Raw genomic sequence first — 24,887 nt, forward strand, 5'->3', positions numbered from 1 at the left:
TTCTTCGCTAAATTCTCGTCAATATATGTCTTGAGTTCAGCCAACTCATCTTGCGATAAACTGTAAATTGGTCCAAATGGTGGCTGAGTTCCTTCCTTGAGGTCGATTGAACAATCATATGGACGATGTTTAGGAAGAATATCTGCATTCTTTTTCTCAAAAACGTCTTGATACTCCTGATATTGACTTGGAATGCCACTTGAAGTCTTTACGTTTTCAGAAATAGGTGCAGCATAAATAGCAAAAGTTGATCCTTCTTTTGCTGCGTGTATAAATGCTTTTGCACCCATCAGTACGAGTTTTACTATACTAGACTTATAATTTTTTACTTGGTTAGTAGAACTATTAATAACGCTCTGGGAAAAGTCAAGTTTACGCGAATTCCAATCTATTCGAGGGTTATATTTTTCTAGCCAGGATAAACCTAAAATAACTGGATTGGATGGGGATTTAATTATGTTAAAAGCTATGTAGCTATCATGACCATCTATTTTTACTTTTATAGGATGAGTTTCATGAGTGACATCTCCAGAAGACAAGGGACGACCATCTATGACTTCTACATGTACTGGTTTAGGTTTCTGTACAAAGGGTATTTTACGACTTTTAACAAATTGTTCATCTAAAAAACATGCTGAGGCTCCCGAATCTAATAAAGTAGAGGCTTTGTAATTCTTAGGTCCTAAATATAAGTCTATTATAAAACAAGGAGAGGGTTCTGAGGAGAGGATAGGACCTTCATTAGGAATTGTACAAGGTTCCAGCTGCATGGTCCCTATTGTAGCTAGACGAATCCGTTTTCTGAAATGTTGTCTTCTTTGACCGTCGTACCCCTCATTTTATAGTTGCGTCGTTTCTTTGAACAATGTTGAGCAGTGTGCTTAGGTTCTCCGCAATATAAACATAATCCTTCTTGACGACGACGAATCTTTTCTTGCTCAATTAGGGGTTTAAAACGTACCGCCTCAATTTGCATGTCTTCTACTTCCGAATGTACGTTTGGCAAAGATGTTGATGTTGCCATTGAGTAATAACGTTGAGGTTCCCGTGAATGATTCTCAGATCGAAATTTGAAAAGTCGATTATCACATTTTACCCCAAAATCGATTGCTTGACTCAAAGTTTGAGGATCAGGTAAGTTGAGCATCAATTTCTTTACTTCGTATTGCAATCCATAAAGAAATTGACTAATGAGTGCAGCATCATCCCACTTGATGTCAATTGCAAGTTATCGAAATTGTGAAGCATACACTGTTACTGAGCGATTTCCTTGTCGCAGAATTCGGATCTTATTTGTTGCAACACGAGTTGCATCGTGTTCACCATACATAGATCGAAACTCTGCCAAAAAAGCTTCCAAATTGTCCAATATTGGATTTCGTTGTTCAAGAAAAGACGAAAACCATGATAATGCAGAACTAGAAAGTAGAGTGCCAATAAACCTGACTTGTGATTCTGGAGTTGGATAGCTTTGCGGTTGAAGTTCAATTGCCAATTGTACTTGATTGATGAACCCTCGAAACTTAGATCTCGTACCATCAAATTTCTCGGATATGGCAATTCTTGGTTCTCTAGTGCTTACAGAGTGTTGTACAATTGGAGAAGGAACGTGAGTTGTTGTAGATGTTGAAGCAGCTCCGATCATCTCTATATTCCCACTTTCTGCTATTCTTGTTCTTTCATGTGTTGGTGAATTGAGTTGATGCATCGCAAGCATTAACTCCCTCATTTACTCTTGCATTTGTGCCATTGCACTCTTTATTTCAACAAGCTCTGCCATAATGACACTAAGAAAAATTTGTTAGATACTGCTCAAGACAAAAGAAAAGAAAGACTTAATAACAAAGAAGATACTAAGAACAATATCAGTTTAGAAGTGGGTAATCCGCAAACTTCTAATACGCTTATGTCTTGTCAAGAGAAAGGGGCAATCCACTCTCACTCAAGAAAAACAAAGCTCTGATATTGTAAGTGTACTCTTGTCAATCTGTCAAGGACAAGAACTCGATGAAAAAATAGTTCAGACAAGTAAGCCTTCACTCAAAGAAAAGTAACAAAATATGAATAATAAGTATGTATATTGAAAAGAGAAACTAGAATGGCTATTGCCAAAAGACAAGAAAACTAGAGACCCTTGAAACTAGACTAGAAGCAAGAAAGGAGTTGACAAGAGTGAAGAAGCCTTCACTCTTGTCTCTATATATACTATCTAACTAGGAGCTACGTGGCGACGTTCTATAGGACCTCCAATATGTGTTGACTTTGTAGGACACATGCCTTGACTTACAAGGCAAGTTTTTCTACGTGTGGGCCACATAGTTAGCTTGATCTTCAAGCTAACAACATGTGTGGCACATGGCCAACTTGTTGACCACGTTTTTAATCCAAAAAGTCAATTAAAGACACCTATGAAGTCAAAGCAGCGTCTAGGAAGTTTCTAGGAAGCTTCTATATTAAATATTATAGAATTAACTTATTTTTATCTACTTTTACTTACTTCTACCTATTTCTATATGTAATTATTAGCTTACATGATTATGGCCATGACAAGAGGTTGTGTAAATGTGAATTTAGTTAAATAGAGAATTTAAGTATTTTTTAGTAAGAAGAAAAAAAGAATTTAGTTAATTATTTTATAATTTTTTTATTGTCATGGACATACATATTTATTCTAATATTTATTTATATGATTAAATAGAAATAGGTAAAAGTAGATTTATTTCATAATATTTTTTAGACAAGCTTTCTAAAAGCTTTATAGATGTTGCTTTGACTTTATATGTATTTGTAATTGATTAGTAGGTTAGAAATTCGATCAATATCTTAATTACGTATTTGTAGCTTACAAAACAAGCTAACTATATGGTGTACATATAAAAAACTTGACTTACAAGTTAAGATACATGTCTTATAAAGTCAACATGTTTTGGAGGTCCTATAGGATACTGTTACATAATTCTTAGTTAAGAGAATATATGGAGGCAAAAGTGAAGCCTTCTTCATTCTTGTCAATGCCTTTTTAATTCTTAGTCTTATTTCAAGACTTTCTAGTCTTCTTGTCTTTGACAATAACCATTCTAGTTTAATACTATATCATCTTTGAGTGATTTTCTAATCTTTTTGAATGACACAAGAGTGTATTGACATATTAGTTCTTTGAGATTTATATACTTAATAGTTTGACAAGAGTGCTAACTTATTATTTTTATTGTTTTAGAAGTGAGTGGATTATTCCACTTCTATTATTGTATTTTGGAGGTTGCAGATTATCCACCTTCAAATAAATTGTTTAATTTTCTAACACTAATATCTTCCTTACAGAGAGTAGATTACCTCTCTTTATCAAAACTTCTATTTAATATTAGAGGTTCTAAATTACCCTTTTCTAATTTGACTTGTAAATTTGTTAAGCTATTTGAAATGGAAGAAAAAATCATAAATGCTATACTTGGTGGAAGTTAGAATAGATTTATAAGTATTGTAGATCTTCACAAACTTGTTAATATTCTTAGAGTGGAAATTTTAGGCATCACTAGGACCAACCACGAAAATACTAATCCTATGCCTATAGAAGAAGTTTAGAATCTATGACAAGAAGTTGTATAATTAAGGGAAGCAAGTAAATTGATTTCACAATCAAATCTAAGAAGTTTTGCTTCTACAAGTACAATAGAAATACGGATTAATATGTCCAATAAGTTTGATGGAATGAGATCAAAATTTTGAGGATTTTTATAATAAGTCAAATTCTATTTAAGATTGCATCCTTTCTAATATCCTGATAGATTTATTTAAGTTGGATTCATAGATGCACCTCTATTTGGAAGTGTCTCTTGGTTTGTACCATTAATGGAAAAAGATTCAAAACTCTTTTGTGATTTGAATTTATTTTTAGAAGTATTTATGGCTATATTTAAAAAAATATGATTGAAAAAAATAGCAAAGATCAAGCTCTTATTCTTATGACAAAGATCATGGTAAGCTACTATATATGCTACTGAATTCCAAAACCTTGCTTGCAATGTGGACTAGAATGACAAAGCTCTTATCAATCAATTTTGATATGGATTGAAGGATAATATCAAAGATTTGTTATTAACAATGTTGAAAGCAAAATCTTTGAAACAATTTATTACTCAAGCCATTGCATGTGACAATTGATTATTTAAAATGCATCAAGACAAAGATTTGATTGAAGAAGAACAAACAAGGTAATAACGGTAGCTCCTAAGTTTTTAGAAACTTATTTATCGAGACCAAATCCAATACAAATTAATATAATATGTTTTAAATTCCTCACTAAGCAAAAAAAGATTCAATGTCATTAAAAGAGTTTCTGCTTAATTATAGAAAAGCTAAGCATACTACTCAAAAACATTCAAAGAAGCAATGCAATCACAAAATAAAGAGTACAATTGCTAAAGAAGACAATGCATCAAAAAACAATTTTCTTTAATTATAATTGGGACTGTGCGGCTCGAATTATGTGCAATACTTAGTAAAGGTCCTATTCTTTCTTCACATTCCTTTCCTTGTTTTATAATAGATGTGTATTTGGGACCTAAAAATCACAAAGTATTTGTAGTATTAGATTTAGGAGCCTCAGCTTGTTTAATAGATAAAGATTTTGTCAAGAAACAAGAAATATCTTTAGTCAAGAAAACTAAATTTGTACATGTAGAAGTCATAGATAGATATTTGTTATCTTTTAGAGACATTACTTATGAGATTATTCTTTAGATGTAGCAATTAAAGTTTATAATAGTATAGTAATATTAAATTTGATAAGATCTACTCTTAATCTAATTATTTTAAGATTATTATAGTTAAAAAATATAACCTTCAAATAGATTGGATTTCTTATAATCTTAACTTTTTTATAGTTAAATCCAAAATTTTGATAATAAAATAGAAATAAATAAACCTAATATATCTAAATTCTTATTAATAGATACAAGAGCTTTCAAGCATGTGACTGTCATGGACATATATATTTGTCTCAATAGTTACTTATATGATTAAGTAGAAGTAGGTAAATATAGAATAATTTAATAAAGTCTTCTAGAAAAGCTTCCTAGAAGCTTTATAGATGCGGTTTTGATTTTAGATGTATTTGTAGATTAGAAACTTGGCCAAAAAGCTAACCATGTATTGGTAGCTTGTGGAACAAGTTATCTCTGTATAATAGCTTGTGAAACAAGCCAACTACTTGGCGCATACATAGATAACTTGCCTTACAAGATAAGACATGTGGCTAACAAAGTCAACACATGTTGGAGGTCATATAGGATATTGCCACATAGCTCTTAGTTAGATAGTATATATGGAGGCAAGAGTGAAGCCTTCTTGACTCTTGTCAACGTCTTTCTAGTTTTAGTCTTGTTTCAAGACTTTCTAGTCTTCTTATTTTTAGCAATAGCCATTCTAGTTAATATTACATCACTTTTTGAGTGACTTTCTAGTTCTCTTCAGTGATAGGAGAGTGTATTGAGGATTCTCTTTCTTTGAGATTCATGTCCTTGTCATTTTGACAAGAGTGCTAACATATTATTTCTGTCTTGTTTTAGAAGTGAGTGAATTATCCTACTTCTATTCTTATATTTTAAAGGTTGCAGAATATCCACCTTTAAACAAAAAAATCTTATTTTCTAACACTAAACTTTTCTTTAAAGAGAGTGGATTATCTCTCTTTAAGGGATTTATTTTTAGAAGTTACAGATTACCTTCCTTTAATTTAACTTTTGAATTTGTTTGAGTTGTCTATGGAAGGAAAGATTATGGATGCTACTCTCAACGAAAGTGAGAATAGATTTACAAATATGATAGATCTTCATGAGCTCGTCTATACTCTAAGAGTGAAAATCTCATGTATTTTCAACAAGAATCATAGAAGTACTATGCCTATGCCTATGGAAGAAGTTCAGAGTCTGTTGCAAGAAGTTGTGTAGTTAAAAGAAGCAAGTAGATCAACGTTACAACCAAATTTAGGGAGTTTTGCTTCTATAAGTATGACAAAGATAAGGATTAGTATGCTTGAGAAGTTTGATGGAATAAGATCAAAATTTTGAAGATTTTTGCAACTAATCAAGCTCTATCTAAGGTTGCACCCTTTCCAATATCTTAATGGATTTACCTAAGTCGGATTCATAGGTGCATTACTATCAAGAAGTGTTCTCTCTTGGTTTGTACCTTTAATGGAAAAAGATTCATGAATCTTTTATGATTTGAATTCATTCCTAGAAGTATTTATGGCCACATTTGGAGAAAGTGACCGAGAACGAGTAGCAAAGACCAAGCTTTTATCTTTACGACAAGGATCACAATCAACCACTATATATGCTGTCAAATTCCAAAACCTCGCTTGTGATGTAGACTGGAACGACAAAGCACTTATCAACCAATTTCGATATGGATTGAAGGATAGCATCAAAGATTTGTTATTAATAATGCCAAAAGTAAAATCTTTGGAACAATTTATTACTCAAGCCATTATATGCTACAATCATTTATTTGAAAGGCATTAAGAACAAAGATTTAATTGGAGAGGAACAAGTCAAGTAATGCGATAGCTCCCAAGTTTTTTGAAACGTATTTATTAAAGCCGAAATCAATGCAAATTGATATGATACGTTTTAAACCTCTCACGAAGCAGAAAAAGACTTGACATCACTAAAAGGAGTTGTGTTTACATTGTAGAGAAGCTAAACTTATTGCTCAACATTGTCCAAAGAAGAAATGTAATTACAAAATTAGGAGCACAATTATCAAAGAAGATAATGTGTCAGAAAATGAGTTTTTTCAACTACAATAGACAATGTGCTGCTAGAATCATATGCAACACCTAGTAAAGGTCTTATCCTCTCCTCAGATCCCTCACCTTGTTTTATAATAGAAATATATTTAGGACCTAATAAATACAAAGTCTTTCCCTTGTTAGATTCAAGAGCCTTAGCATGTTTTATAGACGAAGATTTTGCCAAAAATCAAAAAATACCTTTAATGTTAGAAAGTTAAATCCGTACATATAGAAGTCATAGATAGTCGTTCATTGTCTTCTGAAAATGTTACCCAGAAACTATTCCTTTAGATATAGCAATTAAAAATCATAACAGCATAGTAGTATTTAATGTAATAAAATCTCCTTTTAATCCGATTATTTAAGGATTATCATGGCTAAAAAAATATAATTGTCAAATAGATTGGATTATTTGTAACCTTAATTTTTTTGATAGTTCAATCTAAGATTGCATTAGCAAAGTAGAAGTACATAAGTTCTGTACATCCAAACCTTTATTAGTAGGTGAAAAAACCTTCATGCATGCTGCAAAAGAAGGATCATCTTTTGCTATATATGCTACACCCATTTCTAATGATAAAACAACGTTCAGTCGTATTCCTAACCAATATCAAGAATTCTAAGACGTTTTTGAAAAGAAAAATGTAGATATTCTTTTCAAGCATCGACCTTATGATTATTCAATTGATCTGCAAGAAGGAGCTCAACCACCATTTGGACCAATCTATAGTTTATTGCATAATGGGTTGGCTACTTTGAAGGAGTACATGGATCAGAATTTGGCAAAAAACTTCATATGCCATTCTAAATCTCTGGTCGGTGCTCTTATCTTATTTGTAAAGAAGAAAGATGGATCTCTGTGAATATGTGAGGATTATCGAGGACTCAACAAGATCACCATAAAAAATAGGTATCTTTTACTTTTGATTTCAGGACTTCTTGACCAACTCAATCAAACAAAGATCTATACTAAAATAGATCTACGAGGAGCATACAACTTAGTTCATATCAAAGAAGGAGATGAATGGAAGATTGCTTTTCGAACTAAGTATGGACATTTTGAATATAATATCATACCTTTTGGACTCACGAATGTACTGGCTACTTTTCAACATCTTATGAATGATATTTTTTGTGAGTTTTTAAATGGTTTTGTTGTTTGCTATTTAGACGACATTCTAATCTACTCTAAGAACACAGAAAAATATGAGCTTCATGTTTGTCGCATGTTACAGAAACTCAGAGATGTAGGATTATATGCCAAGTTAGAAAAGTGTGTATTCCACACTACTCAAGTTGAATTTTTAGAATACATCATTTCTAATGAAGACCTTATGATGGATTCCAAGAAGATTCAAACCATCATAGATTGGAAGATTTCAAGAACAGTATGAGATGTGTAATGCTTTTTGGGCTTTGCTAATTACTATCGAAACTTCATCAATAATTTTTCTCAAGTTGTAGCTCCACTTATACGTTTGACTTGTAAAGACAAACTTCAGTGGAATAAAGAAGCAGAAGTATCATTTGATGCTTCAAAGAAGGAGTTTATTTTTGCACCAATCTTATGTTACGTTGACTTCTCCAAACTTAGAAGTATCAAGCCTTCTTCAAGGCTTAAATAAATATTCTAGTTTCTTTACTCTACTTAAGTTTGTCTTTATATGTCAAGCTTGTAAGAAGAATTGCAACTTGAGAATAGTTTTTAATGAAGATCTAGTAATAATTTATAAATTCCAAAGAATATTATACATCTTTGCTTATTTTTGGAATCTTCTAATCTATGATAGTCTAGACCTTTTTAAAATCTATTATAAGACCATCATTTGAGATAATATTTTCTAAGAAGTCAATTTAAGTAGTATGGAATACACACTTCTTTTTTTTATATATAATCTTGTATTTTTAAATTTTTGTAACACATAACAAATATGAAGTTCATATTATTTTTTGTTTTTAGAATAGATTAGAATGTTGTCTAAATAAAAAATAACAAAATAATCAAAGAACTCACAAAAAAATTATCTATGAAATATTGAAAAATAGTTGGTGCATTTGTGAGACTAAAATGCATGACATTATATTCAAAATATCCATATTTAGTTCAAAAATTAATCTTTTATTCTTTTTTTTCTTTGATGAAAACTAAGTTTTATGCTCTTTATAGATCTATTTTTGAATAAATCTTTTCTTGATTGAATTGATCAAGAAGTCTTAAAATCAAAAATAAAAGATACTAATTTTTAATGGTGATCATGTTAAATCTTTGATAGTCTATGCACATCCACACAAATCTATCTTTTTTCTTCAAAAACAAGATAGGAGCTCTTGCAAGAAATTTTGAATAGCATATGAAGTTTTTAACCAAATTCTTATCAATGTATATCTTTAGTACAGCCAACTCATTCTGCAATAAGTTATAAATCAGTCAAAATAGTGGTTAAGCTCTTTCTTGTAAATTAATTAAACATTCATAAGATTAATACTTTAGAATAATATATGCATTTTTCTTTTCAAAAAATATTAGAATTCTTGATATTAGCTAAGAATATTATTTAATATTTTTCTACCATCACAAATAGGCATAGCATATATAACAAAAAATGACCTTTTTTTTGCCATATGCATAAAAGCTCTTGTACCTATAAATAAGGATTTTGATATATTAAATTTATGTATTTTTATTTAATTAATAGAATTTTGGATTTAACTATAAGAAAAATAAAGGTTATAAAAAATATAATCTATCTAAAGATATATTTTTTTAACTATGATAATTTTAAAATAATCAAATTAAAGGAAGATCTTATTATATTAAATATTACCATGCTATTATGATCTTTAATTGTTATATCTAAAGAAATAGTCTCATGGATAATATCTCCAAAAGATAACAAATGACTATCTATGACTTCTACAGATATAAGTTTAATTTTCTTGGTTAAAGATATTTCTTATTTTTTTACAGAGTCTTCATCTATAAAATAGGCTAAGGCTCTCAAATTTAATACTATAAAGACTTTGTGATTTTTAGGTCATAAAAATATATCTATTATAAAACATGGTGAGAGATTTGAGGAGAGAATAGGACTTTATTAGGTGTTATACATGATTTTAGCTGCACAATTCTTATTGTAGTTAGAAAAACTTATTTTTTTGACATGTTGTCTTCTTTAGCAATCATACTCTTCATTTTGTAATTGCATTACTTCTTTGAACAATTTTGATTAGTGTGTTTAGCATCTCCATAATACAAGCAAAAATCTTCTTAGTGATGTCAAGTCTTTTCCTACTTCTTAAGAGATTTAAAACATACTATATCAATTTGTATTGATTTTGGCCTTGATGAATAATTTTTTAAAAATTTGAAAGCTACCATTATGATTTGACTTACTCCTCTCCAACCAAATCTTTTTTCTTGATGCCTTTCAAATAATCAATTGTTGTATGCAATAGCTTGAGCAATAAATTATTTTAAAGAATCTACTTTTGATATTATCAATAACAAATCTTTGACATTATCCTTCAATCCATATCAAAATTGATTGATAAAAGATTCATCATTTTAGTCGACATTGCAAGCAAGGTTTTGGAATTCAATAGCATATATGGTGGTTGACTATGATCCTTATTGTAAAGATAAGAGTTTGGTCTTTGCTACTCTTTTTCAATCAATTTCTCTGAATGTGGTTGCAATCACTTTTAGAAATGAATTCAAATCATAAAAGAGGAGTGAATCCTTTTCCATCAAAGGCACAAAGCAAGAAAAAGCACTTCTAGATAGAAGTGTGTTTATAAATTCATCTTGAATAAATCCATTAGGATATTGGAAAGAATGCAATTCTAGATAAAACTTGACTTATTGCAAAATAATCTTTAAAATTTTAATCTTGTTCTATCAAACTTCTCAAGTATATTAATTCTTATCCTTGTTGTACTTGTAGAAGCAAGACTTCTTGGATTTGGTTGTAAAGCCAATCTATTTGTTTCCTTCAATTGCACAACTTTTTGATATAGACTTTAAATTTTTCCCATAGGCATAATATTAATATTTTTATGGTTGGCTCTAGTGACGCATGAAATTTCTATTCTAAGAAAGTTGACAAGCTTGTTAAGATTTGCTATAGTTACAAATCTAGTCTCATTTTTTCCAAATATAGTATCTATGATTTTACCTTTCATTTCAAAAAAATTAATAAATCTACAAGTTAAATTAGAAGAAAGTAATCCACAAGCTCTAATATCAAATGAAAATTTCTACAAAGAGAGGTAATCCACTCTCTTTAAGGAAAAAATCAGTATTAGAAAACTAAATAGTTTGTTTAAAAGTGGGTAGTCTGCAACCTTCAAAATACAAAAATAGAAGTGAGGTAATTCATTCACTTCTTAAACAAAATAAGAACAATGAATTAGTACTCTTATTAAACTATCAAGGACATGAGTTTTAAAGAAAGAAAACTCAAGATACTCTTGTATTACTCAAAAAGATTAAAAAAATACTCAAAGATGGTAATATATTGAACTAGAATGGCTATTACTTAAGACAAGAAGACTAGAAAGTCTTAAAACAAGAATAAAGACTAGAAAGGTGTTGATAAGAGTGAAGAAGGTTTTACTCTTGCCTCCATAAATACTATCTAATTAAGAGCTACATAGTAATGTTCTATAAGATCTCCAATACATATTGACTTTATTAAACACATATCTTAACTTGCAAGGCAAGTTTTTTATATGTGCGCCACATATTAAGCTTGTTCTACAAGCTATTAACATATATGGTATGTGGTTAATTTGTTGACCAAGTTTCTAATCTATGAATTAGCTACAAACACATGTAAAGTCAAAATCGCATCTATAAAGCCTCTGGGAAGCTTTCCTAAAAGATATTATGAAATTAATCTATATTTACCTATTTCTATCTAATCATATAGGTAATTATTGAAATAAATACGTATGTTTGTGACATGCTATGAAGATGAAAAATCAACAACCATCAAATTCAACTCATGAATAATTATTTATTGAATTACTAGATAAAACATTTTCTTTCTCCTTCCATCTTTTTTTCACTTAATGTTTTTATTTTTTTCAAACAACATAATAAAAGAAGGCATCATCTTTTATTTTTAACATATTCCTATAAATAATAATCTCTAATACAAACATTATTTAGGAGATAGGTTTTTAGATTTTTTTTGTAAAGAAATTTTCTATATATTATTTAATAACATATTTCATAATTTTATTCATTTTTTATTTATATCCTTTTTATATTAAAATCTTGATTAAAATGTTTTTGATGTAAAAGATATTTTATTATTTTACAATTATATATGAAATCAAAGAATAAGATGGCCTTCGAAAGCATAAAGTTTCAAAATTGTTATTTTAATGAATCAATTTTTTTGTTATATATCATATTTTATCTTAGAATTGGACCTTTTGATGTTGTTAAGGATACAAGATTAAAAGACTAAATTATCAAGAGATACAAGAAAAACAAAACTCTCCAAGACTTATTTTAAGCAGGTTGAGAATAAATCAGAATGTAAATTTGTACAAGTTTTGCATATGATAAGAAAATGTTATTTTGTAAATGATGAGGCTCATGCGAACACTGTGTGAATTCAGAAAATGTATTGAAAACAGAAAACCTCTTTTATAATAATGTTGGTTTTTTAAATGGTTATCATTCAGAATTGAATTTGGATTCATACACAATTATCAATTTTGACAATTTTATATCATAATGTAAACAAGACAAGCATTTGACAATGGAGTAAAGCAATATTATTAAAATAAAAAAGTAGACAGGTTCATTTCTAGGATATTTCAGACTTAAGAATTTACTTTTATGTACATTTTTTTTAAATTAATATTCATCTTAATCAAAGGAATTACATTAAATGAACAACTTCACACTTCCAAAATTATTAGCTGTATTGATTAGGTTCTCTCATTGTGTATATAATCGTATGTATATACATATATATATATATATATATATATATATTCTTTTTTATCTTATTTAAACATATATACCAAAAATAGAGTGCTTGTAAGAGAATTGATGGATGTAATTCCATCACAAGAGCAACATTTTTAATAATTTCAATCATTTTTCAAGTTTTACCAATAATGTTTTTCACAGCATGCGTGTATGTGCACCAAACCAACAACATACATCAATAAATACCCATCAGCCAAACAACATCCACATTTCATAGAACTTGAGGATTGGGACCTTTGGATTCAAAATACATTCTGCAGTCCTAAGTTGCTCATAACCCCTAAATCCACCACAATGAGAAGACACAGGAACACACTTTTAGATGTAGACAGCAGGAATAGACAGTACACAGAATGTCATTATCAATACACGAGCGTACTATCAAATAAACCAACTAGTTTTGTGGTACTCAAGACTAGAGAAACGACACTCCAAATCAGGGGATAAGAAAACGCTCATCCTCCAATTCTATCCGGGTGGGTTGGCACACCCCAGCGCATTCAGTCCTTCAGATAGAGCGTTGAATGTCGTCAACAGTACAGCCACTTTGTCGCAACACATCAGTTCACAAAGAAAAGTTTGAAATCTGAGTAAACTATGGCGTTCCTTTTGCTGGTTGACAGAACACCTCATGAGAAACATGTCGCAAGGAAAATTACCTGGTCTTGCGAGGTAATTAAGTCTAGGAGCCTGCTGGAAATAGGCAGAGTACAGTTGGGTTATAAAAACCGCAATAACTGTTGGGTTCCAGATGCAAGTTTTTGGAAGCACGTACCGGTAAAACAGCGAAGTACCCATCATATGGCAAGTACAGCCACTCTGCCTAGACTTCAACGAGCTAATTTCCCATAACCATTGCAAAAAGCTAAGCTACTTGGTTGCACCCTCGAAGGTTCGAAATAAGCCAGTATTTTACAAGTCAGATATCATTTTGTGATCACACTTTAGGCAGAAAGATGCCCAAGCGCATGCAGCCCGCAGTCACAAGAACTAACGAGGCAACCCAATTATTTCAAGATTGGTCAGTCTTGGACGAGAGACGATGTCTTCATCGACCCCATTCCAAGTGGTCCTGAAGATGAACTATGTCCTCAAATACATGAGGGAGGAAGTTGGTCCCTGACGCAAGAGAATTGAGGCTGTAGCGGAACAACAAGGCTTCAGCGTACCCTAAACTCGAGGTAACACTACACCTTCTCATCCAAGCTTCTCAAATAAAAGCCTCCCCTTTCATTAGTTCCGTGACACTTCTATCGCAGCATCACCTATCATGCCACGGCCTGCGGACAAACGTAAACACGAATTCAGACAAATACATTTCAAAGTGAGCCCCTACATGAATATCTCACCAACTTTGAGAACCTAGAAAACCATGTCAAAAGCAGCAACTTACAATTCTTACACTGTGTTATTGCAACGCTTTTCGAAGTAATTACTAACTTTCAGAACTCCTCCAAATTTACAAAGCTGACAGCATAAGCATTTCTTCGACCAAATAAACCAAACAAGTGAACCAAACAAGTCATAATACAAGTAACATTCAATTGGCAGCTACTATCTGCCCAACCTAGCTAAGCTAATCCCAATATCCGAACGAATGTGAAAGGTGATACTCATAAAAAAGGAATTAAATAGATCTGATTCGTTTTCACTTCAGTAGAGAAGGGCATAGATAGAGATGAACCTCCGATTGATATTAAATTCCCGAATGCCTCCATGGGAATCGAAGCTACTGGAGCACGTGGAAACTCCAGGCCTAGAATTTATAAGCCCATATTGCCAGTCGGTTGATTCATCTGTGGGTGAAACATTCAAGTTTTTGTTTTCCCAGCGCATCCTGTCCAGAGGAACTGATCTTTCTTGACTAGGCACATACCTGTTGTCAAGAGCTGTACTCCCTATCCCATTCCACAACGCTATAGAAAAGCTAGAACTGGGAACAGAATCTAACACTGCATCCTTATCAATAGTTTTTGATGTTGACCCGAAAATCTTTCCTGCTTCTCGCACTACTGATGGTCCAGAAACAGACAGTTCTTTACCAAGCCGTTTGCAGCTTCTTGGTGAACTGGGGTCAAAGTGTGATCTTTTGAGAACTTGATCTGTATTGTGTGTTTCCCAGCAAGCTTCCACCTCAAGCTTGCCTCCAATTTCTGAACCGGCATAGTTTACAATTCCTGAAAAATGAGCAATTCTAAAATTAAACTTCCAGAACATATTCAAAGAAGAAAAATAAATAGATAAAACCTAAAAACATAAAATAGGGCTGTAAATTATTAGAATTTACAGAGTCTTAATGAGTTCGAACAAGGCTAGCAAGGAAAAACAAAGTTATACAAACAATTGAAGATAGGTTTGATTTTAAAGTTGTAGTATTATAAATTTCAAAATGAGTGGCGTTTCTTCATATTTAACCAATAAATAAATCAATGGATGAGAGAATCATTTTCTATTGGTTAAAAAACAAGAAACACCATTCGCTCTGGAGTTTGACTACCTTATCCAAGTTAAACTCACTCAGGTTGCTTCAGAACGTAATGTTGTCCAATTCAATGTATATTCATTTTAATTGTATCCACTTAAGATGAGGTGTTTCCAACTAAGATAGGGTGATACCAACTTCAGTTATCAACATCTGAAACGGGAGAGTTGCAGCATCCTGTTGAATAATTTTTTTAATACGTATAGGTCTTATATTTCTAAACGTCTACAACTGTACGATTAAAACTAATTGAAGGACCACTTCTGTATCATGACTCCTTTCACTAAACTAGAGCTGGCTAAATTACGGCTATAAAATTTCTACATAAACTTGCTTGCATCTGTATCCACTCACCATTTGCAACACATGGACGATCTGTCTTGGACCTGAACTCAGAATTCACAACTTGGGTCCCGTCAGAATGTGAAATTTCAGGTTCCGCAGAAATTTCAGAGGCTTTTTCTGCACCACCAGTCTTGTAAGGGGCGATGTGATGCGTGGCAAGCTGTAAAGAACCTAGGAGATCATTCTCTATCACCTCATACCTGTGACGAATACCACATGCAACAACTAAGTTAGGAGCATGGCAACTTGATTGAGAGGACAATATTCATTTCGCCTGCATCATTTCAGAAGAAATTACAAATGCAAAACGAAAAACAGCATGTTCATCAAGACTCTTAGTTCTTCTCACATTAATAAGGATCCCCAGATAATCTAAACAACTCTAAAAAGCAACTAGGATGCTTCAAAAGCAGACAGGAAATATAGTTTAAGACTAAAGAATGCCAATGATGTAAGTTCTAGAGTTCCTAGAACGACGAGGAAACTTACATGCGCCTGCACAGACCGTCCGTCAAAGTGGTAAAATTAATAACTTGCAGACGAATATCATGCACATAATTGTCATCAGTATCTTCATCCAAAGGTGTCTCCACCGCCTTCACGAGCTTAGACAAGCGCTCCACAGTTTCCTCCAACTTCTGCTGCTGATCCTCGAACAAATTTTGATTAATAGCATTCTGTTCTTCAGAGATATCGTCCTTGAAACTATCATTTCCAAACATGAAGTAGGCGAATGCAAATGAGTAGGATAGAGCCCGGCGGGCATGAAACAGCCTCTGCATACCGGCAGTAAGCCAGCTGTAATCCTTCACTTGACACTGGCTTTCTTCTAATCCAATGATCTTCTCTTTAACAGCTTCTTCCTGTTTCTGTTCTAACTTTAAAGAATCCAGGTGTCCTTTCCAACGCGAGTGGTAGTGAATGTATCGTTTTAAGTCATGTTGTGCTTTTGCAGCCTCTCTCGCTTTCTCGTCCCTAAAACGACCACAGCTGTGCCCCTCGATGCTATTCCAATTGTGTTCTCGACCAGTTGCTGCTCCACATAGCCAACTGCAAGCTTACATGAGAAGCGTTAGTCAGCTTGTAATTTTGTTTAACTGTAGGGTTAGAATATGAACGCTCACAAAATAGAAACAGGCGAATGGCTTACCAGAAGGCCTGGCCGCAAATACAGCTGACAAGATTACAACCACCATTTTTCTCCACTGGTTTGTGGCACTTCGGACAAGGTTTAGTGTGGACGGTGAGCCAATTTACTGTCTCGGACTCATCATTGCACTTCTTGTCCCACGAAGCCCACATGTGGCAAGAGCACGGAGAGTGAGGTTCAGCCATACAGTTGAAGCAGAATTGCTTCCCACATGTACACTCGATCTCACAGAAAGGATCGCCCTCCAATCGAATAGCATTGCCACAATGAGGCACACTAGGACACCATTTCACTTTAGCGTTGTCTTCAATGTAAGACTCCAAAAGGAACCGCTCATAGCGCTCAACAGACTCCGGATCTTGTGAGCCCACCAGCTCCCGTACTTTGTCTTCGTCGCAGATCGCACCACACTGGTGCGACATACACGTTATTCGTCGGCTCTGACCATCCTTTATTTTGATAATGAAATATTTTGTCCAACCTGAGTGTAAAATTGAGTCAAAATCTCAGCTCCACAGACAATCAAACGAAGACAAGTCTTGCCTATGAGAATTTCCATTTCTATTTAACAACCGAGTTTACAGAAACAAGTGGAATCCGATAATAGTCCTTACATTCATTGCAAAAGGCATGTCCACAATCCATTCGTGTGACTGCACTCATTGACACGTCTTCTAGACATGTTCCACAATCAACACGCTCGCTTGGATCATCGGCAACTGGCACTACAAACTCCGTCTCAGGTGGTGGTAAACCAGCTTCTAAGAAAACTGGAGCATAACCCTTCTCCACAGCGGCACTCAACAGATTCTCTAAATTCCACCGATAATGTATGAGCAATAGACGTGCATGGCGGGAACTTAATGCCAAGATTTCCTTAACTTTTCTCAGATCCTCACTCTGTTAACAAAACCCACGAAAATCCGTGAGAAGGAGAGACCAAAAAAATCATGAATAACAAAACGAAATAAATTGAGAGAGGGGGAGAGAGAGAGAGAGAGAGAGAGAGAGTAAAATAAACTAAGTTACCAAGTATCTGTGGGCTAATGCATCCACGAGAATACCAGCGCAATTTAATCCTGAATATCTTTACAAGTCATAGACGACATGACCAAAAAAATGCAGTAATATTTGAGTCAAGACACTGGTACAAATATCTATACCAAGTAGGCAAATGAAGCTCTAGTAGTGGCTGGACAAGCATACATGGATGTTCTCCAAAAGAAGAAATGTAATTAATATATTTCAAAAAATATTTATACAATGTATATATATATATATATATATAGAGAGAGAGAGAGAGAGAGAGAGAGAGAGAACTATTTACAGAAAACACCAACCTGTGCCGCGAGAAGGGACTGCCTTGTGATAACCTGAAAACAGAAAAGGCAGCAGATGTCAGATCAAAATGTAAACAACAGAAAGTGGCGAAAGATGAATGCCTATAATAGTTGCCCTAATTGAGTAGCTGGAGGTATCTGTAATACTAGACGCACATAATCATCTGGTATGCAAACATTGCATTGAATTGCACTGCCCTTTCACACTTGCAATGCAATTTCATAAATGCTGCTCTAAAAGTATGTGACCAGGTGAGGTGCACAGAGCTATACGCATCATAAAGACCTAATTCTTAATTTATCACAACTAAAGTGCGAACGATTACGAAGAAATATCCTCCTGCAAACATTGCACTCAAACCCCTGACTAAGTGCTCATGAAACATACTCAGAGCGAGCACCAACCTCCAAATACTAAGTTCGACTCAGGTATAACACATCAAATGCACCCGGCTGAACACACTTAGGTGGCAACACGCATGACTATTCCATTCCAAGACATTGCTTGTGCACATTCGATTGAACAAAACAAACGCTTCGTATGGAAATACAGAGTTCAATGCCAAAGCAACACCTTGTGACTAGTAAATGATTTTCCATTTTGAACCAAAATCTCCTCGTCGTCTCCATATCCAGAGCAATCTTCATCATCTCCAAAATAATCCTCCTCGGACTCTGTGCCTTCATAATCACTGTCGTAATCCATGCTGTCGTCACCCATGATCAACCAATGACGTACACTAAGGAACCGCCAAAATTCCACCTGATTGATCCAGTAACTACGTTCTGTTGAATTGCTGCAAAGGAAAAATTTCCATAAGGTATCTCCTTGCCGATTGATCTCATACACCTCCAATCCTGCTAGAAAAAGAAAAAAACGGACATGCAAGTATTAGATTTAACTCTAACACTGCCTAAATAAAATCCTTGAAAATTAAAAAAGACTGAAGCAAGAAGTAAAAGTTAGAACGAAGCGCTAGACTTTATTTCCCCACTCTGCTATAAATGGCTCCGAACGAACAAAGACAAAACAGTGCTGTTGAACTGCTTCAAATTCTTGCCAAATGTGCACAACCAGCAATTCAGGGATGTGCTTATCACGTCTTATGCAGCCACCCAAACAACAAATACGGGCAATCGGACAATGACAGGGCTTAACCACCAACAAGGACTGAACTACGCCTTAAGTCTAAGAACCAGCAAGAACCACCAAGTCTGAGACAATGTAAAACTAGATACTAAAAACTGTCACCAATCCATTAGCTCGTCTGCAGAACCTTGGGTTGAACGCACAGAAACAGACCATACAGACAAGACCACAGTGCAAGCACTGTCGGCACTCTTCATCCGTAGAAAGTCCCGATTACTCGCACGGAGCACGCAAACCTGGACGGAACAATTCCTAATCCCCGTCCCCCGTCCATTCATCCTACATACCGACGCATCCTCTCCCACAAAAAAAAAACGGACAATACTGTCATTTCCGAACGGCCGACGTGTCTCTCGCCAAGAACACCACTCCACGGCCACAACAAAAACAAATCAAAACTCCGTTCTCGCTCCACCACCAATGCAACTCCGGAATTGCATGCACTCGACCTACACCAAGTCCAACGTACCAATTCCGACAATTACTGAATCCAACTCAGACAGCGGAAGTGTACACCGTGTACAGTGCCGACTCACGCTCCACAGTCGGTCACACCGTGTAGTCGAACAAGCAAAGACAGAAATCAACCACGGGCGACAGACACCAATTCACTCAAAACACCAAAAAAATAAATAAATCAATCAATCAATCAATAACAATAACACATTTCCTCCTCCATACGTGGACCGCGCTTCTTGGAGGCAACCGACAACAAGCCGAACGCTGACACAAGGCACAGGAACGAACATAACAAACCTCGCACCGGCGTTAAAACGCCGATTCGAGCACGGCGTGGTTCCGCCGAGAGGGGAGAGCGTGACGGAGCGATCAGCAGGCATACGAAGAGACCTAAAGGTGCAAGAGGGGACGAAGAGCGCCGGGAAGGGGAAGAGAAGGGCGTGGCGATGGCGGAGGGGGGCGTTAGTCCCTTTGCAATAGAGAGTGAATAACAGAGAAATAGATAGGAAAATAATAAAGTGAGAGGAGTCTGTGTTCTCTTCGGCTTCAGCGAGAGCTTCGCAGCTTGTGGGGCTCCGCCTGTTTTATGCCTTTGCACCTAAATTTGGATATTTGCGTTCATCTTTACTGACATTTTCTGTTCGTTCAACGGTTGCAGACTGCGGGGGAGGCAGTCTTGCCATGTCAGCAGCACTGTGACGCTGTTGGTTGGTTGGTTGGTGTGGGCTCATAGCTTCATCTGATTTATTTATTTGTTTATTTATATTATTTACATAAGATTACATTATCCAGTGTATATATGTGTATATTTATTTATTTAGGGAAATGCTAAATATATCCATTGTCTTATTAAATATACTCGCCTTGATTAAGAATATGATAATTATGATGAATGTGGTTAATTTTTATTGGTTGTAGATCCAATAGTGGAGAAATGAATCTAGAGGTCATTTATTTATTTGCATGATGGTTAAAATGGGTCGATTCAGTAGAAACTCTTCTTTATTTATTTAATGTTTTTTTTGTAAATTCAAAACATTTATTTTTTAGTACATTTTGTTCAAACATGGTTGTTGTTGTTATTATTGACTTGTGGGCAACATGTGAGCTTGTAACCTGTGAGCTTGGAACCTAGTTATTTTCATCTCCATTGGTTTGAGTTTAGTTCAGGTAAATAAACACATATGCATAGTTAACTCCACTTTATTTTCAAGTACCCATCTTGTTATCATATTTGACACTATTCCTTATAGCAAATACAGTCTGAATGCACAATCACATGAGCTTGTAATAATTTATTTTACTAATTTTATGTTATTATTAGAATGTAACTATTTTAAAATAGAAAAAGAAAAAAACACTAATTTTATGAGTTTTTTTATTTTGAAATATTTTATTCTCTTTGCCCTCTTCTCCTCAATTACATATAAGTCTTTCTTTATTATTATGTTATAGAATTCTTTTGTATATTTTTTTTTGGTAGAATTACTTGTTTCTGATTTAATCTTCTTTTTTTTTTTTCTTTTTTTTTTTTTTTGGAAATTAGTCACATACTTCCAAAAAAATGAATGAACACATAAATTAAGAACATGATTTACATACATACACATATAAAGTTTTTACTACCATGTAGCCACCAATTTAGAGTTCAGTTTTATAAATTACAACATTATTGTAATACACATGAGTAGAATTTTGTTTAAATTATATTGATACAGTTGCAAATACGAAATTTTTTAATTTAAACATATATTTATAGATGCTCGTTTACAGACATTTACGTATTTTATTTTTTTTACTTTATTTTAATTTTTTTAATTTTGCATAAATTTTTGAACATAAGTATAACAATATAAGTCCAATGGTAACATCCTTGAGAAATTTCATTAGTTGAACTACCAGTTTCCCAATTTGTGAGATTGAGTAACACTTAATATATACAAAGAGTAGTCAAAGATATTTTTGTTTAAGTCAGATATTTACACTTGTATCTTTTAACACATTCTAATATCTGCTCTCTGAATTTAAAGATAATAGTTGACATGTGACAATTAACAAAAAATATTGTTTTACTGTAAAATATCAACACATGCAAAACTTATGTAAATCAAATAATTGAATATATTATATATATCATTTCTAAAAATTTACATAACACAGTCTGAAGTAAAACATATTCCCCACACGAAAATCCAATCGTTTTCTTAAGATTCCCTTAAAAAATCATTCACCAGAATTGAAATGAAAAGGAAAGAACGGGCTTCCGATGTCTATTACCAAGAGTCTGTACATGAATGGATGAATATGTTCGTTCAACATGAACATAAAATCGGATGAAATATTTTCGTTCGTCTGTAAGTTTTCGTCATCAGGACGACGACCCTGCGGACCCCGTGCGACGGGAACGTTCACAGGGAACAAGAGAGTTCTCAAACGTTCGCGATAAGCTTAGAGTTCTTAACGTCAGGCCGAAAACCTAATTGAGCTCTCTTGAAGGAGTTTGTGTCATCGCTGTTTGCCCCAGCAAGTTTCTGCGGCGGAGCTCCGAGACTTTCAGCCATGGTGGAACGCAAGGGAGAGCGCGTCAGGTTCACTCTCTACGATACCCATCTATTATTTTCTCTTTTTTTTTTTTTTTTTTCCCTTCTTTTCGGTTCGTGCGAGTGTTTTGATTTCAGCGCTGTGGTGTTCTCTGCGGAGATTGTTTGAGTTCGTGCAAGTTTTCAAGGATTTTGGGGAGAGGTTTCTGGAAGGGGGACTGCATGTGAGTCGTTTCTGTTTGTGCCCAGCAACCCTGAAGCTCATTCTGAGTCCCACTGACTGTTTTGGTCGGCGTTGTTGATTCGTGTGGCCTGGCATTGTCTTCTTTGTTGTGTGGCAGGTTGTATGTTCGGGGTACTATCCTCGGCTACAAGAGGTATTATGCCTCACGTACGCTCTTTCTGTGGGCTGTTGAGTATTGTTCTTTTTTGGATAGATTCCTGTGATTTTTCCTTTGCGAAAAAATGACACATTCTGTCCTATGCATTACATCGATAGGGACATTGGAAATAGCGATTCCTTGGTTTTTAAGGGACCGTCAGTATGATATTTTGATCCAGATGTAAAGCCGAATTATCGTTTCTTTATCACGGTAGTACTGTTATTCTGAGAATGACATTCATGCGAATGCAGGTCGAAGTCTAATCAGTACCCTAGCACTTCCCTCCTTCAGATCGAAGGTGTGAACACCTCCGAGGAAGTTAACTGGTACCTCGGAAAGAGGCTGGCTTACGTTTACAAAGCCAAGACCAAGAAGAACGGTTCTCAATTCCGGGTTATTTGGGGCAAGGTGGCGCGGGCACACGGTAGCAGTGGAGTCGTTCGTGCCCGCTTTAGGAGCAATCTACCCCCTTCGTCCTTGGTATGTTAGATGTTCACGTTATCTCCACCATTCCTCATTCCTTCTGTACTCGTAATGGAAGCACGAAATCACGAAATTTCCAACTGTTGTAGCATGCCCTGGTATCACTTAACCGGTTCCGCCCCAGTATGTCTGTTATTTTGTTTGCAAAGTATGTGATGTTAAGCAATTCATTTGCCTTGTTGAGGGTAAGGCGTTACATCTAGATTGTCTTACTGAAATATGTTTATTGGATTTACTATAAATGTCATGGATTACTGTAGTACACGAACATATTAATTGTTTAGCGCCACCAATTATTTGTGTCAGTGTCTGTTTTCTCTTGGACCTTGTGAAAAACACTTCCGTTGATTTTGGTAATGGCATGTGTGTACAGGGTGGCAGAGTGAGAGTGTTCATGTATCCTAGCCGCATTTAAACTGGTAAGGAAATCATCGATTTTTTAAGTCCTGAACGGTCTGAGGTTGTCGTGTTGAAGAGCTTTTCTTCATTCAGTCATAAATATGATGAATTCACGTGAGGTTTTATTTTATTTTTTTCATTTATAACCTAACCAGAATTAAGTGGCAAGTTAGACTGGTATACTGCAGTTAGTCCGTATCTAGATGGTGCATCATGTTGCAACTAGTATTTTAGACTTATTTATTATTCTTAGTCTATTAAGCATGTCATGAATACTTACAGTGTCCATACATCTGTATGTAGGAACCATTGTACCGGACGAAGATATCACTTCTACCAGTTAGACTTGTGTTGGGTATTATATGGTCAGGATCTGTGGAGCAGTCAGTGATGGCGTTGGGTGTTTACATGTTATCAGCATTCCTTCTCGAGGAAAAGTAAATTTTCAAATTTGCAATTGTCACTTCACGTGGTTCCACTTTCGGGTCTGATTCATTTGATCTGCATGAGAGTAACGCTACTGCGCAGTAGTATCTTGAGATTTTGAATCATTGACGAGCTGAATTGAGATCTGAAACATTTTTAGACTTTCTCTGACTGGTTACCATTTAGAAATTGAGTATATGGAGGGGTATGTCTATACAAAGCTGTCTGAATGGCAAATCTAAAATGGCAAATTTAGAAGTTCTGTGCATGAGAGTTTACTCTTGGGTTGTTTTAGGCATCAACTAATATAAAGCAAGGTCATTATAAAAGAGGGAGCAGTTTTCTTTGTCTGGGTCCCAGCTAATGATATGTCTAGAATGTTATGTCCTGAACTTGATACACCCATACCCATTTGTACTCCATGGTTTCATATTATCTCAGCCTTCGATTGCTTTGTCCTTGCAAAATTTTATCAAATTAATTTTGGAATAATAGAACATGAAAAATTGTGTTTTATTAGTGATTTTATTCACCAATGTCATATATAGATACTTTAAAGAATCTCATTTAAGAATCAAAACTAGTTTAGTTTTGCAAGCTGTGTATGTGGGGTAAACATTCATTGGTGTCCATGCAATTAAAGGGGGTGTCTACCAAGGGAAAAAAGTGAATCAAAAAATGCATTCTAAACTAGTTATGAACATTTTATACTCATCGACAGGGGATATATTACATTACAGGGGATTTACGATTACATTAGAATTATTGATGATATATTACATTACATAGGCATTATGCTAATTTGTGTTGGAATTTTAGACTTTGTTATTTCGATCATTGATTTATTGATGGATTAGAGATGAATCTAAGTTGTTACTAATGTAATCAATTCCAAGTGCAATACATAATTTAAAGTATTTTAAA

General features: G+C 34.2%; 2 protein-coding genes across 7 annotated transcripts; one reads left to right on the forward strand and one right to left on the reverse strand.

Moving 5' to 3' along the window:
- Positions 1-13,122: 13,122 nt before the first annotated feature.
- LOC112281528 (putative E3 ubiquitin-protein ligase ARI2) lies at positions 13,123-20,301 on the reverse strand. 6 transcript variants are annotated; one of them, XM_024518167.3, is made up of 9 exons: positions 20,123-20,301; positions 18,698-18,981; positions 18,124-18,156; positions 17,398-17,683; positions 16,784-17,264; positions 16,123-16,683; positions 15,643-15,833; positions 14,491-14,983; positions 13,123-14,086 (listed from the first exon to the last, which is right to left on the reverse strand). In XM_024518167.3, the coding sequence occupies exons 2-9, from the start codon at positions 18,842-18,844 to the stop codon at positions 14,068-14,070; spliced, it is 2,211 nt and encodes a 736-aa protein (XP_024373935.1). In that variant the 5' UTR covers positions 18,845-18,981; positions 20,123-20,301; the 3' UTR covers positions 13,123-14,067. The 6 variants fall into 6 exon arrangements, with proteins under 6 accessions (XP_024373935.1, XP_024373934.1, XP_024373932.1 ...); XM_024518166.3 differs by having other exon boundaries at positions 18,698-18,984; positions 20,030-20,290; XM_024518164.3 differs by having other exon boundaries at positions 20,021-20,285.
- A 1,931-nt stretch (positions 20,302-22,232) lies between these two features.
- LOC112280887 (large ribosomal subunit protein eL33z) lies at positions 22,233-24,003 on the forward strand. The gene is made up of 5 exons (XM_024516799.3): positions 22,233-22,320; positions 22,614-22,649; positions 22,907-23,135; positions 23,512-23,557; positions 23,841-24,003. Exons 1-4 carry the CDS (start codon positions 22,292-22,294, stop codon positions 23,551-23,553), a joined length of 336 nt encoding a protein of 111 aa, XP_024372567.1. The 5' UTR covers positions 22,233-22,291; the 3' UTR covers positions 23,554-23,557; positions 23,841-24,003.
- Positions 24,004-24,887: the final 884 nt, after the last annotated feature.

This window comes from Physcomitrium patens, chromosome 4 (genome assembly GCF_059467195.1).
Source record: "Physcomitrium patens ecotype Gransden chromosome 4, ASM5946719v1, whole genome shotgun sequence".
Classification (NCBI taxonomy): domain Eukaryota; kingdom Viridiplantae; phylum Streptophyta; class Bryopsida; order Funariales; family Funariaceae; genus Physcomitrium; species Physcomitrium patens.